This window comes from Zygosaccharomyces rouxii (genome assembly GCF_000026365.1).
Source record: "Zygosaccharomyces rouxii strain CBS732 chromosome F complete sequence".
NCBI classification, from domain to species: domain Eukaryota; kingdom Fungi; phylum Ascomycota; class Saccharomycetes; order Saccharomycetales; family Saccharomycetaceae; genus Zygosaccharomyces; species Zygosaccharomyces rouxii.
This window is the reverse complement of record NC_012995.1, coordinates 31,749-49,381: the sequence shown is the minus strand read 5'-3', so window position 1 is coordinate 49,381 and position 17,633 is coordinate 31,749. Positions and strand designations below refer to the sequence as shown.

Below are 17,633 nucleotides of genomic sequence, written 5' to 3'. Positions count from 1 at the left end.
TCAATTGGTAATTTATCCATTGGATCATGGCGAAGAAGGGCAAGAAGGATAAGGAGGCAAAGAAGGCCCGTGGTGAACAAAAGCTGAAGAAGAATCAGGGGAAGGCAGAATTGAAAGATAAGAAGAAAGCAAAGAAGGTCTTAGCAGATGACGATGAAGACGATGATATGGATTTAGAAGAAGTCCTGGCCAGCTTCAAGAAGGAACAGGAACAGTTTGAAAAAGTTGTCGTGGAGTCAGTGGACAAACCTTCCGCGAGAATCAATCCATGTTTAGTATCAAATCCTGCTCATGGTAAGAAAGAATTGATTCTTTTTGGTGGTGAATATACAAACCAGTCGAACTCTACTACTCATTTTTACAATGAATTATTTACCTTCACACCTGACAATGATCAATGGAGGAAGATATCATCTCAAAATGCTCCAATGCCAAGATCTTCCGCTGCCATGGCGGCTCATCCAAGTGGTATTGCATTGTTGCACGGTGGTGAGTTCTCTTCTCCCAAGCAGAATACATTTTATCACTATTCAGATACTTGGTTATTGGATTGTACTACAAAAGAATGGACCAAATTGGATCAGAAAAATGGTCCTGCAAGCCGTTCAGGTCATAGAATGACTGTATGGAAAAATTTCTTTATCATGTATGGTGGTTTCAGAGATTTGGGCACTTCTACCACATATCTCAACGATTGTTGGCTTTTCGACATTACGACTCACAAGTGGACTCAGGTGGAATTCCCCAGAAACCATCTAATACCTGACGCTAGGTCCGGTCACTCTTTTATCCCTGATCAAGAAGGTGCTATTTTGTGGGGTGGTTATTGTAAAGTGAAAGCAGGAAAAGGTTTACAAAAGGGTAAGATTCTTACTGATTGTTGGTATTTGAAGATGAATAGTACACCAAGTGCCATTAGATGGGAAAGACGTAAAAAACAGGGATTTCAACCATCACCTCGTGTGGGTTGCTCAATGGTACCTCATAAAGGTAGAGGTGTTTTATTCGGAGGTGTCTACGATTTTGAGGAAACTGAGGAAAGTTTGGATTCGAATTTTTATAACGACTTGTTCACCTTCCAGATTAAAACTAACCGCTGGTACAGCTTGTCTTTAAGACCACAAAGAAAGAAGCAGGTGAAGATCAGCAAATCAAGCACAAAGGATCAAGAAAAAGAACTTCAAGATCACTTGAATCGAATCTTACAGCAGGCTCAGCTATACGACCAAGATGAGGACAAAGAAGATGACAAGGCCATCCGTGAGCAGTTCGAGGATGAAAACCAGAGTGGGGATGAAGATGAAGAAGAATCTACTAAGAAACAACATACAATTAGTACTCAGTTACCTCATCCAAGATTCAACACATCTTTGGCAGTTGTTAATGATACTTTGTTCATCTATGGAGGTTTATGGGAATTAGGTGACAAGGATTACAATATCGATTCCTTCTACGGCATTGATTTGAACAAAGTCGATGGTGTCACTGTCTATTGGGAGAACCTTGCAGAGATAGAAAAGGCCAAAAAATTGGCAGAACAAGGGTCTGATGAGGATGAAGATGATGAAGACGAGGAAGATGAGGACGAAGACGATGATGAGGAAGAGGTCAGAGACCAAGTCCTTGTCGCAGAGGAAGAGGATGCAGAAGAAGACGAAGAAGTGGAAGAAGAGGAAATGGAAATCCCGGATCCACGACCGTGGTTACCGCACCCAAAGGCTTTCGAGTCTTTGCGTGCATTTTACGTTCGTGCTGGTCCTCAATTCTTAGAATGGGCCATTTCGAATAACAGAGACGCAAGAGGTAAACACCTGAAACAAAAATCCTTTGATCTGTGTCAAGATCGTTGGTGGGAGAGAAGAGACCAAGTACGTATCGAAGAAGACAAGATGGAAGAATTGGGCGGTGTTGGTGATATTGTAGAGAGAAATCCCGCTCAAAAAACTAAGAGACGTTAAGAAGGGAAACTGCAAACTTCCTGGAGATTTTTCCATTATGCTGACACTTATATATATACATATCTAGCGATATAGACGATTGTGCGAATCACATGATAAGCTTTTAAGTTTCAGGCTCTCTTAATGCGGGCGATGCGCTTAAAAGGTTATTTGAAGCTCTTAGGCTTCACCCAAGTCAAAAACCATAAAAGACAAAGAACAATATCGAGATTCGAAACGTCATGAGCATTAGTAACCCGCCTGAGAAGCCACTATCCATTGATGAAGAATATGACTTATGGAAATCCAATGTCCCGCTCATGTATGATTTTGTGAGTGAAACCAACCTTACATGGCCATCTTTAACATTGGAATGGCTACCAGGTTCTCGCTCCAGCAATCGTCAAGAAATGATCTTAGGGACTCATACTTCAGATGAAGAGCAGAATTACCTAAAAATAGCTGCTATATATCTGCCCGATGAAGTGGTACCCGACGCTGAACCTAAGGAGGAAGAAGAAGTACTGAAGTCTAATGTAAAAATAATCAAGAAATTCGAACATGAAAATGAAGTGACTAGAGCTCGTTATATGCCTCAAGATGATAATCTAATTGCTACAATCAGTGGTGTTGGTACAATATACCTTTATAACAGAGCCAATGAGGTCGAATCTGGGCTCTTGTCCACTTTTCAATTTCACAATGAAAATGGTTATGGTCTTTCTTTCAACCCCAACGAAAAAGGGAAATTATTGAGTGGTTCTGATGATTCTAATATTGTCCTATGGGACGTTACAGGTAAATCTCAAGAGCCAATTTTGACGTTCACAGATAGACATTCTGATATTGTCAACGATTGTAAATGGCACAATTTTGACCAAAACATTTTCGGCTCTGTATCTGAGGATAGTACTTTGCAATTGCATGATCAGAGGATTAGGGATGCTGCTGTTGAAAAAGTTCAAGCTAAGAAACCATATAATACTTTAGCATTCAGTGCGCACTCTACCAATTTATTTGCAGCGGCAGGTACTGATTCCATGGTTTACCTTTATGACAGAAGAAGGGCTTCAAAACCACTTCACATGATGCCAGGCCACGAGGACGCGGTTACCTCTCTGGAATTCCATCCCCAGGAGGACGGTGTCCTAATATCTGCGGGCAGCGACAGAAGAACAATTCTTTGGGATTTGGCCGAAATTGGTGCCGAACAAGTACCAGACGATGCGGATGATGGATCTCCCGAAGTCATGATGATACATGCAGGTCACCGTAGCTCTATCAATGACTTTTCTATGAATCCCAATATTCCATGGTTGACGGCAACCGCCGAAGAAGAGAATATCGTGCAAGTTTGGAAGCCTTCGAGCAAGTTACCAAGAATCGGAGGTACTCCAAGTGTGGACACTCAACTATTGGAATAACCAAAATGATCTAATTTGTAATTAAGCATTTTTTCTACTCCGTAAACGATTTAATTTATCCAATACTATGTACGATGAAAAAATTAGCATTCAAATAATTTCACAGAAGGAAGCGCTCATTAGAATGTCATAAAATTACAAATTGAGGGTGGGACTTTCCTATATACAAGATTCAAATTCAAGCATTTGGTGTCTTCTTTCTTGAGAGCAGCCAGTTATGGAAGTCTGCAAACACATTGGCACCAAACTTACCTATCAACAGCCACTCCTTCGTAGTGTCTGCGTAAAGGTCAATCATTTGACCATAGGAAATAGCAGGATCTTCACTGTTATTCTCCACCAAAACTTTACCCAAAAACAGTGATGTAGTTGAGCAGGTTGAGAAGTATAACGCTGGGAACTGACCAGGTTTGGAAGTCAACAAGGCTTTATGTGTAACTTCTAATTGTTCGAGAAGACGCTTCGAGTCAATGGCACCCTTAAATGCTGATATCTTGATTTTGTAAAGTCTACCCTTCAATAATTTTGATATTTTATCGGCCAAAGGTTTGTCCAAAGTCAACTGCAGGCATCTGATCATAGGTTCGACGAAAAGGAATAAATTCTTGAAGGTGTCTTTTGAATTGGCTTCATCATTATTATCTTGGAGAGCAATTCTGTCAGCATGTTTAATGTAAGCCTCAAGCATATCAACAATTCTGTGCTTGAAAGTAATAACATTTTCACGGGCTTCTTTAACCTCAACCTTTCTCTCATTTCCAGTGGTAACACCAGATAAAGCCTCTTTACGGCGCTTGAAGATTTGTGACAATTGTTCATCAAGTTTCATCATCTGTTCGTCATCCATAGATTCCTCCTCCTCATCTTCTTCCTCATCTTCCTCATCATCGTCATCATCATCCATTTCATCCGAATTTGCACCATTTTCAGCCTCTAACCTTTCAACATCAACTTCACCCTTATCGTTAACGATATTCTCGGGAAGATTCAACGCCTTTGCCAAAGCACTTGTTGCTTCTCTATCAATCTTGGCAACGTTACTGTCATCTTCTGCATCAGAATCGTCTGAGGAATCTTCCTCTGATGCACTGGAAGCATCTTCGCTTTCGTCGCTTGGATCATTCCCAGATTTCGATTTGTCGTCGCTTTTCTTACTCTTGCCCTCACCATCCTCAAGATCCTCCTCTTCTCCAGCACTTTCTTCTTGATAGTCATCGACATTCTCAAACAACTTTGCAAAACCTTCTTTGTTCTCACGGGCATCTAAAACTTCAAGCAGTATTTTTAGCTCTTGTTCACCCACCTCACTGACGAATTGTTCCCAGACGACAAGACTCAATTTCCTCAAAAGAGCTTTCTTTTGAGCCAGCAAGGATAACAGGATTTCAGTGATGCCGACCAAGGAATTGGACTCATTAAGACCTTCGCGGTAAAAGATACACAACTCCTCAACGATGGAAAGGGACTCACTATCACCAGAATATAGTTGTAGTAAGCAGTTGGAGAGCAACCATTCAAGACCACGAGACTGTGGGCTGTCCGAGGAAATGTTTTGAAGAATATCCAATGCTTCGGTTTCGATGGCTTTCAAGTCTTCATCCAACTTATTTATTGGTTCATTACCTTCCGCTTCTTTAGATAAAATCAGCTTTAAGGTATAATGCTGCCAAGATTGTCCATCTTTCTGAATAGTTAATTCAGACAGAATCGAGAAAAGTCTTTCCCTAGCCAAATCGCTGATATCTTCACCCTTCTTTGAAAAGAAAGCAAGTGTCACAATAGAGTCTAACAGAGGGTGCGCAATGAGCTCTTGAGAAATTTCAAGTCTGTGGGTTCTCACAGCGTGGAGCACAGTGTCCAACACAAACTGGTAATGTTGTTTATTTGGTTCCTCTTCTCGACTTAACTGTGCCGAAAGCATATTAAAGAGCCTATCAAGCCCACTACTGGAGATATCCTTGATTGCTACAAGTTTCGAAGCTGTCTTTGATTTTGTCAACTTATCGAAACTGATTGTTCCATGTGGTCCGAATAACATTGCCTCCAGACAAAGTGCTATTTTTTCAGACGCATCCTTTTCACAGGCCTTCACAATGGCATCAAGAGCCTTCTGAGAAATTTTATTCAACAACCGTTTCGAATCACTTGATTGATTGATCAACGTTCTCATAAAGTTTTGAGTAAAGCAACTTTGAATCCATTGAGACGAGACAACTTCCACGGCCCTAATAAAGACGAGGAACCCGAGATATTTCCTTTCACTTGAAGCCTTCTCACTAAAGAAAGTCTCATCCACAGCTGCCTGAAAAAATTCTGGGAACTCGATCCCTTCAACAGTGTCCTTCTTTTTCTTCTTATGACTCTTTTTGGAAGGAATTTCTTCATCGGACTTTCCAGGAGCCAAGATGGGAATCAAAATATCCCAGACAAAGTGGAGTCTAGGATTCCAATTAGCAGATTTAGGGTGTGAACCATCTGCAACCTCAGAATCATTAGCCGGAGCATCACGAAGAACACGAGAAAGCTGAGGTAAATTGCCCTTTGACAATGGATCGTTATTTTTCCAGGCGGCAAATTCTAGCGCTAATGACGAAGGAACTTTGAAAGATTTTCCGTTTTTCCTAGCCTTACCATGGAACAAAAGAAGGTATATTGCTAAACCTTCATTCGTCATGGTTAATTGATATTTATCCAAGAGAAGTAAAATGGAACTAACAATTTCACTTTCCATGGCAGGTACTAACCTTTGCACAGTTTGAAACAATGTGTAAAGACATGATTCTCTTAACCAATTCTTCTTAACAGCCAACTCCGCCAATTCTTGAGCAAATCTAAGAGCAAACGGTGAGACTTTACCTTCTTGATCAAAGAAGATGCTCGTGAAAAGTGGTTCATTTAAGATTGCTTGAAGACCAAACATTTTACCGAAAAGAATACCACGCTCATCTTTACCTTTCAAATCTTTTTTGCTCTTTCCGACAGCATCAGGAGAAAGGTTATTGGATAGCAATTCCAAGTATTGATCTGGGGAAGATAAATCTTGAGGTGCTAAGGTACCTTTATCTAGTGCCATCTTAACCACTTCAGATAGACAAAGGGAAAAACCCAACCTAGCACTATTCCTACCCGATGCCAACCCTGAGATCAATCTCTTCAAAACGTAGGACCATTCCTCATTGCATGCAGGCAATTCTAAGGCTGATAATTCCTCGATTAGTGATACCGCCGCTTTCACACGCTCATCTTGTAGATCAGACGCTAGCCTATAAAAACAATCTCTATTAACCTTACCAGGCATCCTTGAGATAAGTTTGAGAGCCTGTCTAGAATGGCTTATTAGCTACTCATAGTCGAGCTCATCGCATCATTCTTCATTGATATCAGAAAAGATTTTAGGCAGCGGTTACCCGGAATTTGAAGATACACTACGATCACGTGATAAAGGACTTGAAGAATGGCTAGCTTCAAGAGATCCAAAACCCTTATGTTTAATGCAGGTTGCGGCTCACACCTTTAAGCCAAAAATATGGAAAGATTTGTGTTCTACACCACGTGACTATTATCACGTGCTAACTCATATATATCTGAGCTGCTCTATTCTTCTTACCCATAACACTCTACCCTTCGAAAAGTATCACATTCACACTTCTTCTCTACCGCCTACTCTGATTTCATACCGGTTCCATATCATCATTTTTAGATTGGAAAAACTGGTAAAAAAACGTCGAAAAATCACAGTGCCTACTCAATCGGTGCATAGCTACTACCATAAAATATCAGAATCATCCCCTTGGAGTCTCTATTGCTATTATTCGACCTTTTAGCGGTCAATTCTGCTTCTTGGTCACATGTCCTCATGCTTTACGAACCAATGAAATAATGACGCCCAAAAATCTTAAAGAGGAAAACGCAGGAACAAGTGAGCGAACTTTAGAACTAACTAACCTTTTGTTAAAGGAATAGGTTCTGAAGGTGTTTTATATCCATTCTTATCAATCCCCATATTAGAAACATCAATAATGTCTGCCTGGAGGAAAGCCGGATTGACCTACAACGCTTACTTGTCTGTTGCTGCAAAGACTGTGCGTTCTGCATTGAAACCAGAAGCTCAAACTGCTGCTGTGTTGAGTAGAGACAGAGTCGATTCAAAATACACCAAATTCGAAAAGGGTGAACCTCAAGGTGAACCTAAGCCCCTCGTTAACTAGATGAGTCTCACTATTGGAATGTGTTGTTGTTGAAGGAAGGGGAGTAAATAGCTAGAAGCTCGTGATGACATTGAAAGAATAATTACTTACAAAAGAGCATTTCCTCAGGAAAAACCCCATCCAATTCAACCATTTCCGTGGTTTTTCCCATCTTTTTTTTATTTAGGATATGAATATTCATCTACACATATACTCAAGTACGTCTATAAAACTTATATTGACACTCCGAACTTTGACATACAGTGCTTACGGTAAACGACTTCAAACCTCCCTCAAAAGCGACCATGCTGACGCTATTGAGGCCAGTACCGAGGATATTGAGGCCATTATCCAAGTCTCAATTGAGACCTTTAAGCTATATTAGACCACTTAACATAGTACGTCCACAAATATCACTGATATCGATCAGGATAGGCGTTAGATGGAATTCACAACTATCACCATCACAAGAGGAAAATAGACCAAAACCAGTTAAGCAGATATTAGAACCGATTCAAAAAAAGGAATCTTCATACAAGGATGCAGTACGACTTTTCTCATTAGCTAAACGGGATTGGAGACTACTTTGTGCAGCGATTGCATTATTGACAATCTCGTGCGTTATAGGTATGAGTATACCTAAAGTGATTGGTTTGGTTCTTGATGTTTTACGAAAGGGTATTGAAGGCAAGGATCTACAGAATGTTAATATGGATGATCTGGGTCCCATTGCGTTTGGACTCACCATTTATCAATTTTTAGGCGTGTTTGCAGGGTTATTACTTGTGGGGACAGCTGCTAATTTCGCTAGAATTGTCATGTTAAGAATTCTAAGTGAAAGAGTAGTTGCCAGGTTACGTTCCGGTGTTATGAATAAGACTTTACATCAAGATTCTGAATTTTATGATACGCATAAAGTGGGTGATTTAATATCTAGATTGGGATCAGATGCGTACGTCGTTTCTAGATCAATGACACAAAAGGTTTCAGATGGGTTTAAAGCGCTTATCTGCGGTGGTGTTGGTATTGGAATGATGGTATCTATTTCCCCAGAACTATCAGGCGTACTTCTTTTCTTTGCACCTCCCATACTATGGAGTGCATCTGTTTTTGGTAAGAAGATTAGGCATACTTCGAAGGATTTGCAAGAAGCTACAGGTCAATTGACCCGAGTCGCTGAAGAACAATTAAGTGGTGTAAAGACTGTGCAGTCCTTTGTTGCTGAACAACGTGAATTACACAGGTATAACGGTGCTATTAGAGGAATTTATAATGTGGGAAGAAAAGCAGCTTTCATAAATGCAGAATTCTTCACTTCAACAACCATGCTTGGTGATATGTCATTCATTGTGGTTTTGCTATATGGATCGTATTTGGTCTTACAAGGTTCATTAACCATTGGTGATTTGACTGCATTCATGCTTTATACTGAGTATACGGGATCTTCAGTATTTGGTTTGACGACTTTTTACTCGGAATTAATGCAAGGTGTCGGTGCTGCTTCTAGATTGTTCGATCTGACCGATCACATCTCATCAATTAGTCCTACAAAGGGTCAGAAATACATTCCTGGTAAAGGTGATATTGAGTTCAAGAACGTTTCCTTCAGCTATCCAACTAGACCAGAAAATCAGATCTTTAAGGATATCAATATTAAGGTACCACCAGGTTCCAACGTTTGCATTGTGGGACCCAGTGGTAGAGGTAAATCCACTATTGCCCTGTTACTATTGCGTTATTACAATCCAACAAATGGTCAAATTTTAGTTGATGGTCAGGATATTTCTAAAGTTAATTGTAAAACGTTGAGACGTCATATTGGGTTAGTACAGCAAGAACCCATTCTCATGTCGGGTACCATTAGAGACAACATTACCTACGGTTTAGCTGAACCGGCTACAAAAGAGGAGATACGATCTGTCGCCAAGCAGTGCTTTTGCCATAATTTTATCACTAAATTCCCCGATGGGTACGATACCATGATTGGCGCTCAGGGTGCACTGTTGAGTGGTGGTCAGAGACAACGTATTGCGATTGCTAGAGCTTTGATCAAGAAACCTAACATCTTGGTCTTAGACGAGGCAACTTCAGCACTTGATGTGGAAAGCGAAGGCGCTATCAATTACACTTTCGGTCAATTGATGAAGAGTGGATCGATGACCATTGTAAGCATTGCTCATCGTTTAAGCACAATAAAAAGATCCGAGAATGTTATTGTACTTGGTAAGGATGGATCAGTAATTGAAGCAGGTAAATTTAAGGAATTGTTTGCTAATCCTAACAGTGAACTATGCAAACTACTAACTGAGAAATCAAGTAGATCAGATGGGAATGATAGTCTGCCACCACCGCCTCCCAATGCAACACAAGATAAAGTAGTGGAACAGATTGCTGAAAAGATTTTGGAAAGATTTCCGGAAGCTGGTCAATCTCCTGACGCAACAGTGAAAGAAATCTTCAAGGATGTTTCAAGTGAGGGCAAACCTATCAAGATAACACCTTGATGAAATACACTGAACAATCACATTCTTCTTTTTAAATGATTTTCTTAGGCCTTTATATCGTCTGTAAATATCAAGTCGCCAAATTGCATGTTGAAGCAGCTTGTTAACGTTCGCGTTCTCAAAGGATTCACAACCTTTTATAAACAAAGACAATGGGGAGGTCAATTCAAATAAAAAGAGAGTAGATTCACCGAGTATTCATTCTAGTAATTGTGGTCAAAGCCAAAGGATTATGGACAGTAGTTCCAAGCCTGATGCCCAGTTTTGTTTTGAACAAATACTTCCAGATCTTCAAGAAACGGTGACCTACATCGGTAACAGCACATCTCTAAAGCAGGATCATCACAACAAGTTAATATGGCTATCCAAGCAGCTAACCTCTATCAAAAATGAGGTGATTCGCGTATTAGACGTGTCTATTGATGAACCTCATATGTTATCCTTTATGGAATGGTTAGCCAAGGGTAAGAAGGCTTATTATGATCTGGTGGACATAGTAAACAAGATCGAACCATCGTTATCACACTTACTAGATTTGGTGGAATTAGTATTAATGTCGCCAGAATTAGTTAACGAATGCGATGGACTTTTCGATCTAATTGAAGATTGTACAGCTCTTGCTGTGGAATTGAAGGTACGGCTAAACTCCAAGATGCCATTGTTAGAAGCTTCACTTGAGTTCGATGAAATCTCTAAAGATAATATCGATACGTTAGGAATAGTCATCGATACGAATATTAATCAGTGCTTTGAAGTACAGGAGGAAAGGTTCACTTCACCTGTACGACATCCTCCATCATTTACCTTAAAGCATGTGGTTAGATTACTAGCGTCTCATACGGATACCGCTGAAGCTACGATACCGACATTTTCGCCTATAGAAGAAGTTCTCTCTAGGAAATATTTGGATATCAAACGAACAGTGTCACCGATCAGTAAGAGTCTTACCGAGATTTTACCCGCTAGGATTGACCATTTTAGTAAACGTACCATAATACACATCGACCATTTGACCAATCTTTTGAAGGAGAAACATAGAGAGGTGCTTGATAAACATAATATAATGGTTAAGGAAATACGGGAACTGAAAAGAGAATTGGTAGATAAACGATGGAATTTACTTTTTCTCAATTTGAATCACGAATTACAGTCGATACTGGGTGAAATTGAGCATTTGGAATCCAAAGTTCATGACTATGGAAACAATTTAGAAGCCCAAGACAAAGTTAAAAAACAATTACGAAGCAAGACTAACATAGTTACCAAGACATTTAATGTGATTTACAGAGCATTGGAATTTTCACTGCTAGATGTTGAGGTCGCATCTACTACTAATGAATTGGCACAAAGATGGTTAGATATGAGACCACAGAGTGATAGAGTATTAAGTGCCTCATCTTCATTCCTTGAAGAATCGAGCTTCGACTCTTTGTCATCAAGATTCAGATCGCTTTCTATGGGGAGTACAGAAACTGCAGATACTGAACAGAGCTCACTACCCCCACAGCCAGCTAGAGGTAAATTTGGTGCCTTACTGCTGAAGAAGATGAATATTAAACCAGTCATGGTCACGTCACCCACCCAAAACGACGTTAACAATCCATTTCTGAACAATTTACCTTCGCCCAAAGATGAAGCAATATCGAGATCATCAAGTCTTTCGATGGAACCGGTACCACAACTTGCATTTAAAAAACCTGAAGCCATACTAGAAAGACCAGAAACCCCAGTAGAAAAATCAGATCTTCTTTTGGAAAGGCCAGAGACTCCAATGCCAGACGACGATATCACCAGTATTGTCACCTCTATTAAAAATCATGGATGCTTAGAAGATCTGGAAGTAGAGAAAATAAACTACTATGCACAGATGCCATCTCATATCCCCAAATTACAAAACCATGCATCCTTTAAATTCAATTGGCGTCCACCTGAGAAGTCTAATCCACCATGGGCACCTTATACATTCACATACAACAATAACAGCGATGGTGTTGGTCATCTCTTACCCCCCACACCATTAAAAGATATATTGATGACTAAAACGCACTTGCTAGCGACTCATGACAATAGTTTTATGACCAAAATATAATCACCCTAAGTAACCTGTAATATACGCTAATTCCGGAGTCACATGTTAATGTGTAAGTCATCTCATCGCATCTCAAGTCATCGCCTGCCCCGAGGTACTAACGGCATACGTAAATTTGTAAATGTACATAACACAGGGAACTAAAGTCACCTCGAAGAAGCCTACAGGGAGTGTAGTGCAAGACGGTACCAAATTGCTGCGTGATATCACAGTTTTAGCTATATTTCCCTCTATTAATATTCGATCTGGTTAGAGAGAGTTGTATCTCTTGAGTCTGACTGTATTAGTTGTAAAAATGTCTGTAGAGTGACTAAAAGAACCGTAACTACAGCTAATACAGATTTAAGTATGTCACGAAATTTGAGATCCATGTTCAGAAGAACGTCTGGTTTTGTTACTTCTACTTTGAAAGATACACATTCAGATGGACACTCCAGTTTATCAATTGCATATCCTTGTGCCTTTCAGGATATAATAGAAAATATTGAAAATACGGGTTCGAGCTCTGAAGTCTTATCAGCTTCTTGTGATAAAATGAAGAGAGGATTATGGATGAGAAGAATAGGAAGAAAAAAACAAGTGGAATATCTTTTCAAATTGGAAAGCAGTGGTGCTATTGTATGGAAAGATGGGGGTAAAAGATTACCGTTGGATTCCATCAAAGATATTCGTACTGGAGAGATGGCAAGTAATTATAGAGAACAGTATGGGGTATCCATCAAAGTGTCACATCTTTGGGTTACTGTCATATACTACGTCTCTAATAAGTTGAAGGCGCTACATGTGGTAGCAAATAATCAAGAGGAACTTGACGTTTTTATGAATTGCATATGTGGGTTAGTTAAATTAAGAATGGAATTAATGGAAAGTATATCTGTTCCTGATAATGAAAAATTCGCTAACATTCATTGGCATAGTACGGTCTCTCGAAGGAAAGAGGATGAAACTAAAGACACCCTAACCTTTGATGATGTGAGAAAATTATGTGATAGATTTCACATTTATTGCTCTACGAATCATTTAAAGAAATTTTTTCGCATGGCAGATGTTAACAACAATGGTCTTTTGAACTTCCAGGAGTTCCAAACTTTTGTAACGCTATTAAAGACCAGACCTGAACTCAAGCAATTATGGAATTCTATAACACTAGGACGTTCTGCAATGAGTTTACAGGAGTTTCACCAGTTTTTGACACAAGAACAGGGTGAACAAGCTTCTGAACAGGATGCCCAGGCTATAATTGGCAGATTCAAAAAGACAAAGGATGGCGGTTTCACTTATGACGATTTTATCAAATATTTAGGAGCCCAACCTCATGCAGTGGAAATGCAGGAAGATTATGATAGACCCTTAAACCAGTATTTTGTGGCGTCTTCTCATAATACGTATCTGTTGGGTAAACAGGTGGGCGAAACGCCGTCTGTGGAAGGTTATATGCAGGCGTTACAACAAGGCTGCCGATGTATTGAGATTGACATCTGGGATGACGACATAGGTCCAGTTGTATGTCACGGATTTCTCACTCCGGCGATACCTCTAATAAATGTTATAGAAATCATTCGCAAATACGCATTTATTACATCACCATATCCCTTGATCATATCTCTGGAGACCAATTGCAACAGGGAAAATCAAGCAATTGCAGCGTCCATATTCATGAATTCATTGGGCTCCATGTTGTATCAAAACATCAATGAAGATGGCCCATTACCTTCCCCCAATGAATTAAGACACAAGATTCTTTTAAAGGCTAAGAAGACGAAAAGAGTGTCTGACGTTTTCAACCCAGATTTACAAAATGGGGGAACTATGTCGTGGGAGGGTGCTTCCTCATCTTATAGTTCATCTTATGAATCGGAATTAGAAAATATGATAAAACTTAAGGAAACCAAATCTGCATCAAGCGCCAACCCAACTACTATTCGCAGGATACGAAGAGTGAACATAAGAAAAGGTGTAGAAGTAAGTGAAAAACTTTTAACCATTTCAGCCATTTATGGATTGAAATTTAGGAATTTTTCGTTACCAGGTTCCAAGACAACTACACACTGTTTTTCATTAAATGAAAGAAAGATAGACAACCTTTGCAATGATAGAATCCAAGAATTATCCATTGACAAGCATAACAGGCGTCATTTAATGCGTGTGTATCCTCATGCATTTCGGTACAAATCATCTAACTTTAACCCCATAAAATTTTGGAGACTGGGCGCTCAATTTGTAGCTCTCAATTGGCAGACTAATGACTTGGGCCAGCAGATTAATTTAGCCATGTTCCAGTTGTCAAACCAGAAAAATGGTATGTTACATTCAGGATACGTTCTTAAACCACTAAGTTTGAGAGAACCAGTCCCTAAATTACAAGATATACCAGCTCATTATGATTCATTTTATCAAACGCCCGTTCAGGTCCATCTCAAGGTGTTATCGGCACAGTTGCTTCCAAAACCTGCAGAGACCAAAAATACTAAGGATGAGCTATTCGCACCCTTTGTTGAGATTGAATTTTTCAGCGACGAAGAACTATTACAACCACCAACGGTATTCAAAGGTGGTACCAAACCTTCATCGCCTAATGCAATCTCCACCGAGGTGTGCAAGGAAAACGGATTCAACCCCGTATGGGGAACGGAGATTCATTTGAAGTTAAGACATACAGATTTCACATTCGTTAAATTTACTGTCAAAACAGGAGAATTCGCTTTGGCCCTGTCTTGTCTTAAGCTTGATCAACTGAAGAGGGGCTATAGACACATCCCACTTTACAGCCAAGAAGGTGAATTGTATATATTTTCTACGCTATTTATCTCTACACATATCTCTTGAAGGCAAAAGACTACCAACACCATTTGTTAACCCAAAACTGAAGTGCAATTTTTTTAGGAGAAGAAACGCTCGACGATCCCTGACGCTTTTCAAAAAATAATCAACTTTTTTATTCTCGAGTACGCGTCCTTGTTCTCAAGGAAGACCCGTTGATGAAGTTTTCGCTTCGCGTGCGGTAGATTAACTACTTCTTTGCAGTAAGAGGTAAAAGGGCCATGCAATTTTGCTTCACGATTTAGAAGTTTAAAAGGATTAAAAAGACTCAAGAGCAGACTATTTCAAAGTCATTTTTCTCTTCTCTTCAAAAACTGCATCCATACAGTACCATACCATATCGTATCATATCATATCATGTCCTCACCTATTAAAAGGAGGACGGCTTTAGTTGGTAAAAGTACAAATATAAGAAGCAGTACCGTTCGCAAGGGTTCGGTATCACCTTCTAAACGTTCACAAGTTAATGTAGATTATGCACTAAGACACAGTCCAGTAAGAAATGTGCCCACATCGTCATTGGATAAAAATCCTGCACCTGCACCAGCTCCATTGCTTCCCTTTGTAATGCATGAAGAGACACCTGAAGAACGTACGGCTACGTTAATGAACCACATGTCATTATCACATTCCATAATGAAATACCACGATGAAAACGATTTTAGCGGTGTCAAAGAAAACATGTCTCCAAGTAAGTTACATCGAACTACAAAAAATTCTTCTCCCACAAGATCACAATTACCTACTACTGCCGTGCACAAGCCACTAAGGGATCTGAGCATATCTGAGCACGAGGGTTCCGTAGAAGATCCTCGAACCAGCGAATCCATACCATTAACCTTGCATTATACAAAAAAAACTAGACTGCCGAATTTTATTACACCTCCAAGAGACAAGCATCTAAGACAGTACTTTTCCACTACACGACACGATGATGATGATCATTCACATTTATTCACCTCTAAAAGTACCGATGATATCCCAAAGGATAAAGTGGTTCGTAAACTTGATTTTAAAATTTGCGAAAATTGATACCTAACGGCATAAAAAAATTTTTTTTTTTTTTTAATTTAATGATAATATGATACCAATAGCTTATTATTTTATTCTTGTTATTTTTTCATTCATCGGACATACCAGGGTTCCGGTCATTTTCTGTCATCTTTCTGTCAACAGATGAAAAATTTCTACGCTCATCTCATCTCATCGCTGATCTATAGCACTTAGAGTTCATAGATACAAAGCAAGACAAGCGGAATAGCAATGGGTAAAGCTGCTAAGAGGAGTTATACAGGTACACCAAGCACCAATAAGCAGGTTGATGCTGCTAAACACTTGGGGTCCGTTTTCAAGTTCAATACTGATCTTGGTCAACACATCTTGAAAAACCCACTCGTTGCACAAGGTATTGTGGATAAGGCACAATTAAGACCTTCAGATACAGTTTTAGAAGTGGGTCCAGGTACTGGTAATTTAACCGTCCGTATCCTTGAGCAAGTCAGAAAAGCCTACGCCGTGGAAATGGATCCCAGAATGGCAGCAGAATTGACAAAAAGAGTTAGAGGTACTGATGGTGAGAGGAAGCTAGAAATCTTACTTGGTGATTTCATCAAAACCGATTTGCCATATTTCGATGTATGCATCAGCAACACACCCTATCAAATTTCATCACCATTGGTCTTTAAATTGATTAATCAACCACGTCCACCAAGAGTTGCAGTCCTCATGTTTCAAAGAGAATTTGCTATGAGATTGGTTGCTAGACCAGGTGATGCACTTTACTGTCGACTATCAGCTAATGTTCAAATGTGGGCAAACGTTGTACATATTATGAAAGTCAGTAAGAACAATTTTAGACCACCACCACAGGTGGAATCCAGTGTGGTCAGATTAGAAATTAAAAATCCAAGACCACCAATTGAATTTAATGAATGGGATGGGCTCCTAAGAATTGTCTTTGTACGTAAAAACAAAACAATCGCAGCTGGGTTCAAATCCTCAAGTGTCATCGACATTCTCGAAAAGAATTACAAGACTTTTTTGGCAATGAACGATGAAATGGTTGATGATACTAAGGGCTCAATGACGCAGACGGTAAAATCTAAGATTGAGACCGTATTACAAGAAACAGGGCTTGGTGAGAAAAGAGCCGGTAAATGCGACCAAACGGATTTTCTCAAACTGTTGTACGCGTTCCATCAAGTCGGAATCCATTTTTCATGAAGGCCTGTGACTATAGTTACCATATGACAAGAACTTAATGGATAACCATCAATCACCTTATTATTGTTTCCGTTTTCTTTTTTTCTTTTTTTTCTACTCCGGATATCATTCTTTAGTCACTATGAGCCATGCGAGACATCAAGACTTTAATCGGCACGTGATTTCTGTGGCACTATCTTCGGGGATCTACAACCTATGGAAGATGGAGATAGAGGGTAAAGGACATTACAAATGATTCAGAAGTGATACTGCTCGAGGGCGCAGGTGCTTGCAAGACATTGTGGTGGAACCTCCGGTAGACTTTCTCTAGAACCATAGGTGCGGTAACGATGATCGAAACGTATATATATTGGACCTGTTCTCAATGTCAACTCTGGTCCAAGTTTTGTACTGTATTGGAAGAAGAAGTATAAGCATACCAAAGGCAAACTAAAAACCATTGGTCTTAT

General features: G+C 39.7%; 9 protein-coding genes across 9 annotated transcripts; 8 read left to right on the top strand and 1 right to left on the bottom strand.

Moving 5' to 3' along the window:
- Positions 1-26: 26 nt before the first annotated feature.
- On the top strand, positions 27-1,958 carry KEL3 (Kel3p; the record flags this gene model as incomplete). The annotated part of the gene is made up of 1 exon (XM_002497178.1): positions 27-1,958. The coding sequence occupies one exon, from the start codon at positions 27-29 to the stop codon at positions 1,956-1,958; it is 1,932 nt and encodes a 643-aa protein (XP_002497223.1).
- A 221-nt stretch (positions 1,959-2,179) lies between these two features.
- HAT2 (Hat2p) lies at positions 2,180-3,361 on the top strand (the record flags this gene model as incomplete). The annotated part of the gene is made up of 1 exon (XM_002497177.1): positions 2,180-3,361. One exon carries the CDS (start codon positions 2,180-2,182, stop codon positions 3,359-3,361), a length of 1,182 nt encoding a protein of 393 aa, XP_002497222.1.
- A 178-nt stretch (positions 3,362-3,539) lies between these two features.
- POL5 (DNA-directed DNA polymerase) lies at positions 3,540-6,659 on the bottom strand (the record flags this gene model as incomplete). The annotated part of the gene is made up of 1 exon (XM_002497176.1): positions 3,540-6,659. The coding sequence occupies one exon, from the start codon at positions 6,657-6,659 to the stop codon at positions 3,540-3,542; it is 3,120 nt and encodes a 1,039-aa protein (XP_002497221.1).
- A 721-nt stretch (positions 6,660-7,380) lies between these two features.
- Positions 7,381-7,569, top strand: ATP15 (F1F0 ATP synthase subunit epsilon; the record flags this gene model as incomplete). The annotated part of the gene is made up of 1 exon (XM_002497175.1): positions 7,381-7,569. The coding sequence occupies one exon, from the start codon at positions 7,381-7,383 to the stop codon at positions 7,567-7,569; it is 189 nt and encodes a 62-aa protein (XP_002497220.1).
- Positions 7,570-7,853: 284 nt separating this feature from the next.
- On the top strand, positions 7,854-10,052 carry MDL2 (ATP-binding cassette permease MDL2; the record flags this gene model as incomplete). The annotated part of the gene is made up of 1 exon (XM_002497174.1): positions 7,854-10,052. One exon carries the CDS (start codon positions 7,854-7,856, stop codon positions 10,050-10,052), a length of 2,199 nt encoding a protein of 732 aa, XP_002497219.1.
- A 232-nt stretch (positions 10,053-10,284) lies between these two features.
- On the top strand, positions 10,285-12,141 carry KAR9 (Kar9p; the record flags this gene model as incomplete). Its single annotated transcript, XM_002497173.1, has 1 exon — positions 10,285-12,141. The coding sequence occupies one exon, from the start codon at positions 10,285-10,287 to the stop codon at positions 12,139-12,141; it is 1,857 nt and encodes a 618-aa protein (XP_002497218.1).
- Positions 12,142-12,489: 348 nt separating this feature from the next.
- Positions 12,490-14,967, top strand: PLC1 (phosphatidylinositol phospholipase C; the record flags this gene model as incomplete). Its single annotated transcript, XM_002497172.1, has 1 exon — positions 12,490-14,967. One exon carries the CDS (start codon positions 12,490-12,492, stop codon positions 14,965-14,967), a length of 2,478 nt encoding a protein of 825 aa, XP_002497217.1.
- A 351-nt stretch (positions 14,968-15,318) lies between these two features.
- ACM1 (Acm1p) lies at positions 15,319-15,993 on the top strand (the record flags this gene model as incomplete). Its single annotated transcript, XM_002497171.1, has 1 exon — positions 15,319-15,993. One exon carries the CDS (start codon positions 15,319-15,321, stop codon positions 15,991-15,993), a length of 675 nt encoding a protein of 224 aa, XP_002497216.1.
- A 231-nt stretch (positions 15,994-16,224) lies between these two features.
- On the top strand, positions 16,225-17,184 carry DIM1 (putative dimethyladenosine transferase; the record flags this gene model as incomplete). The annotated part of the gene is made up of 1 exon (XM_002497170.1): positions 16,225-17,184. The coding sequence occupies one exon, from the start codon at positions 16,225-16,227 to the stop codon at positions 17,182-17,184; it is 960 nt and encodes a 319-aa protein (XP_002497215.1).
- Positions 17,185-17,633: the final 449 nt, after the last annotated feature.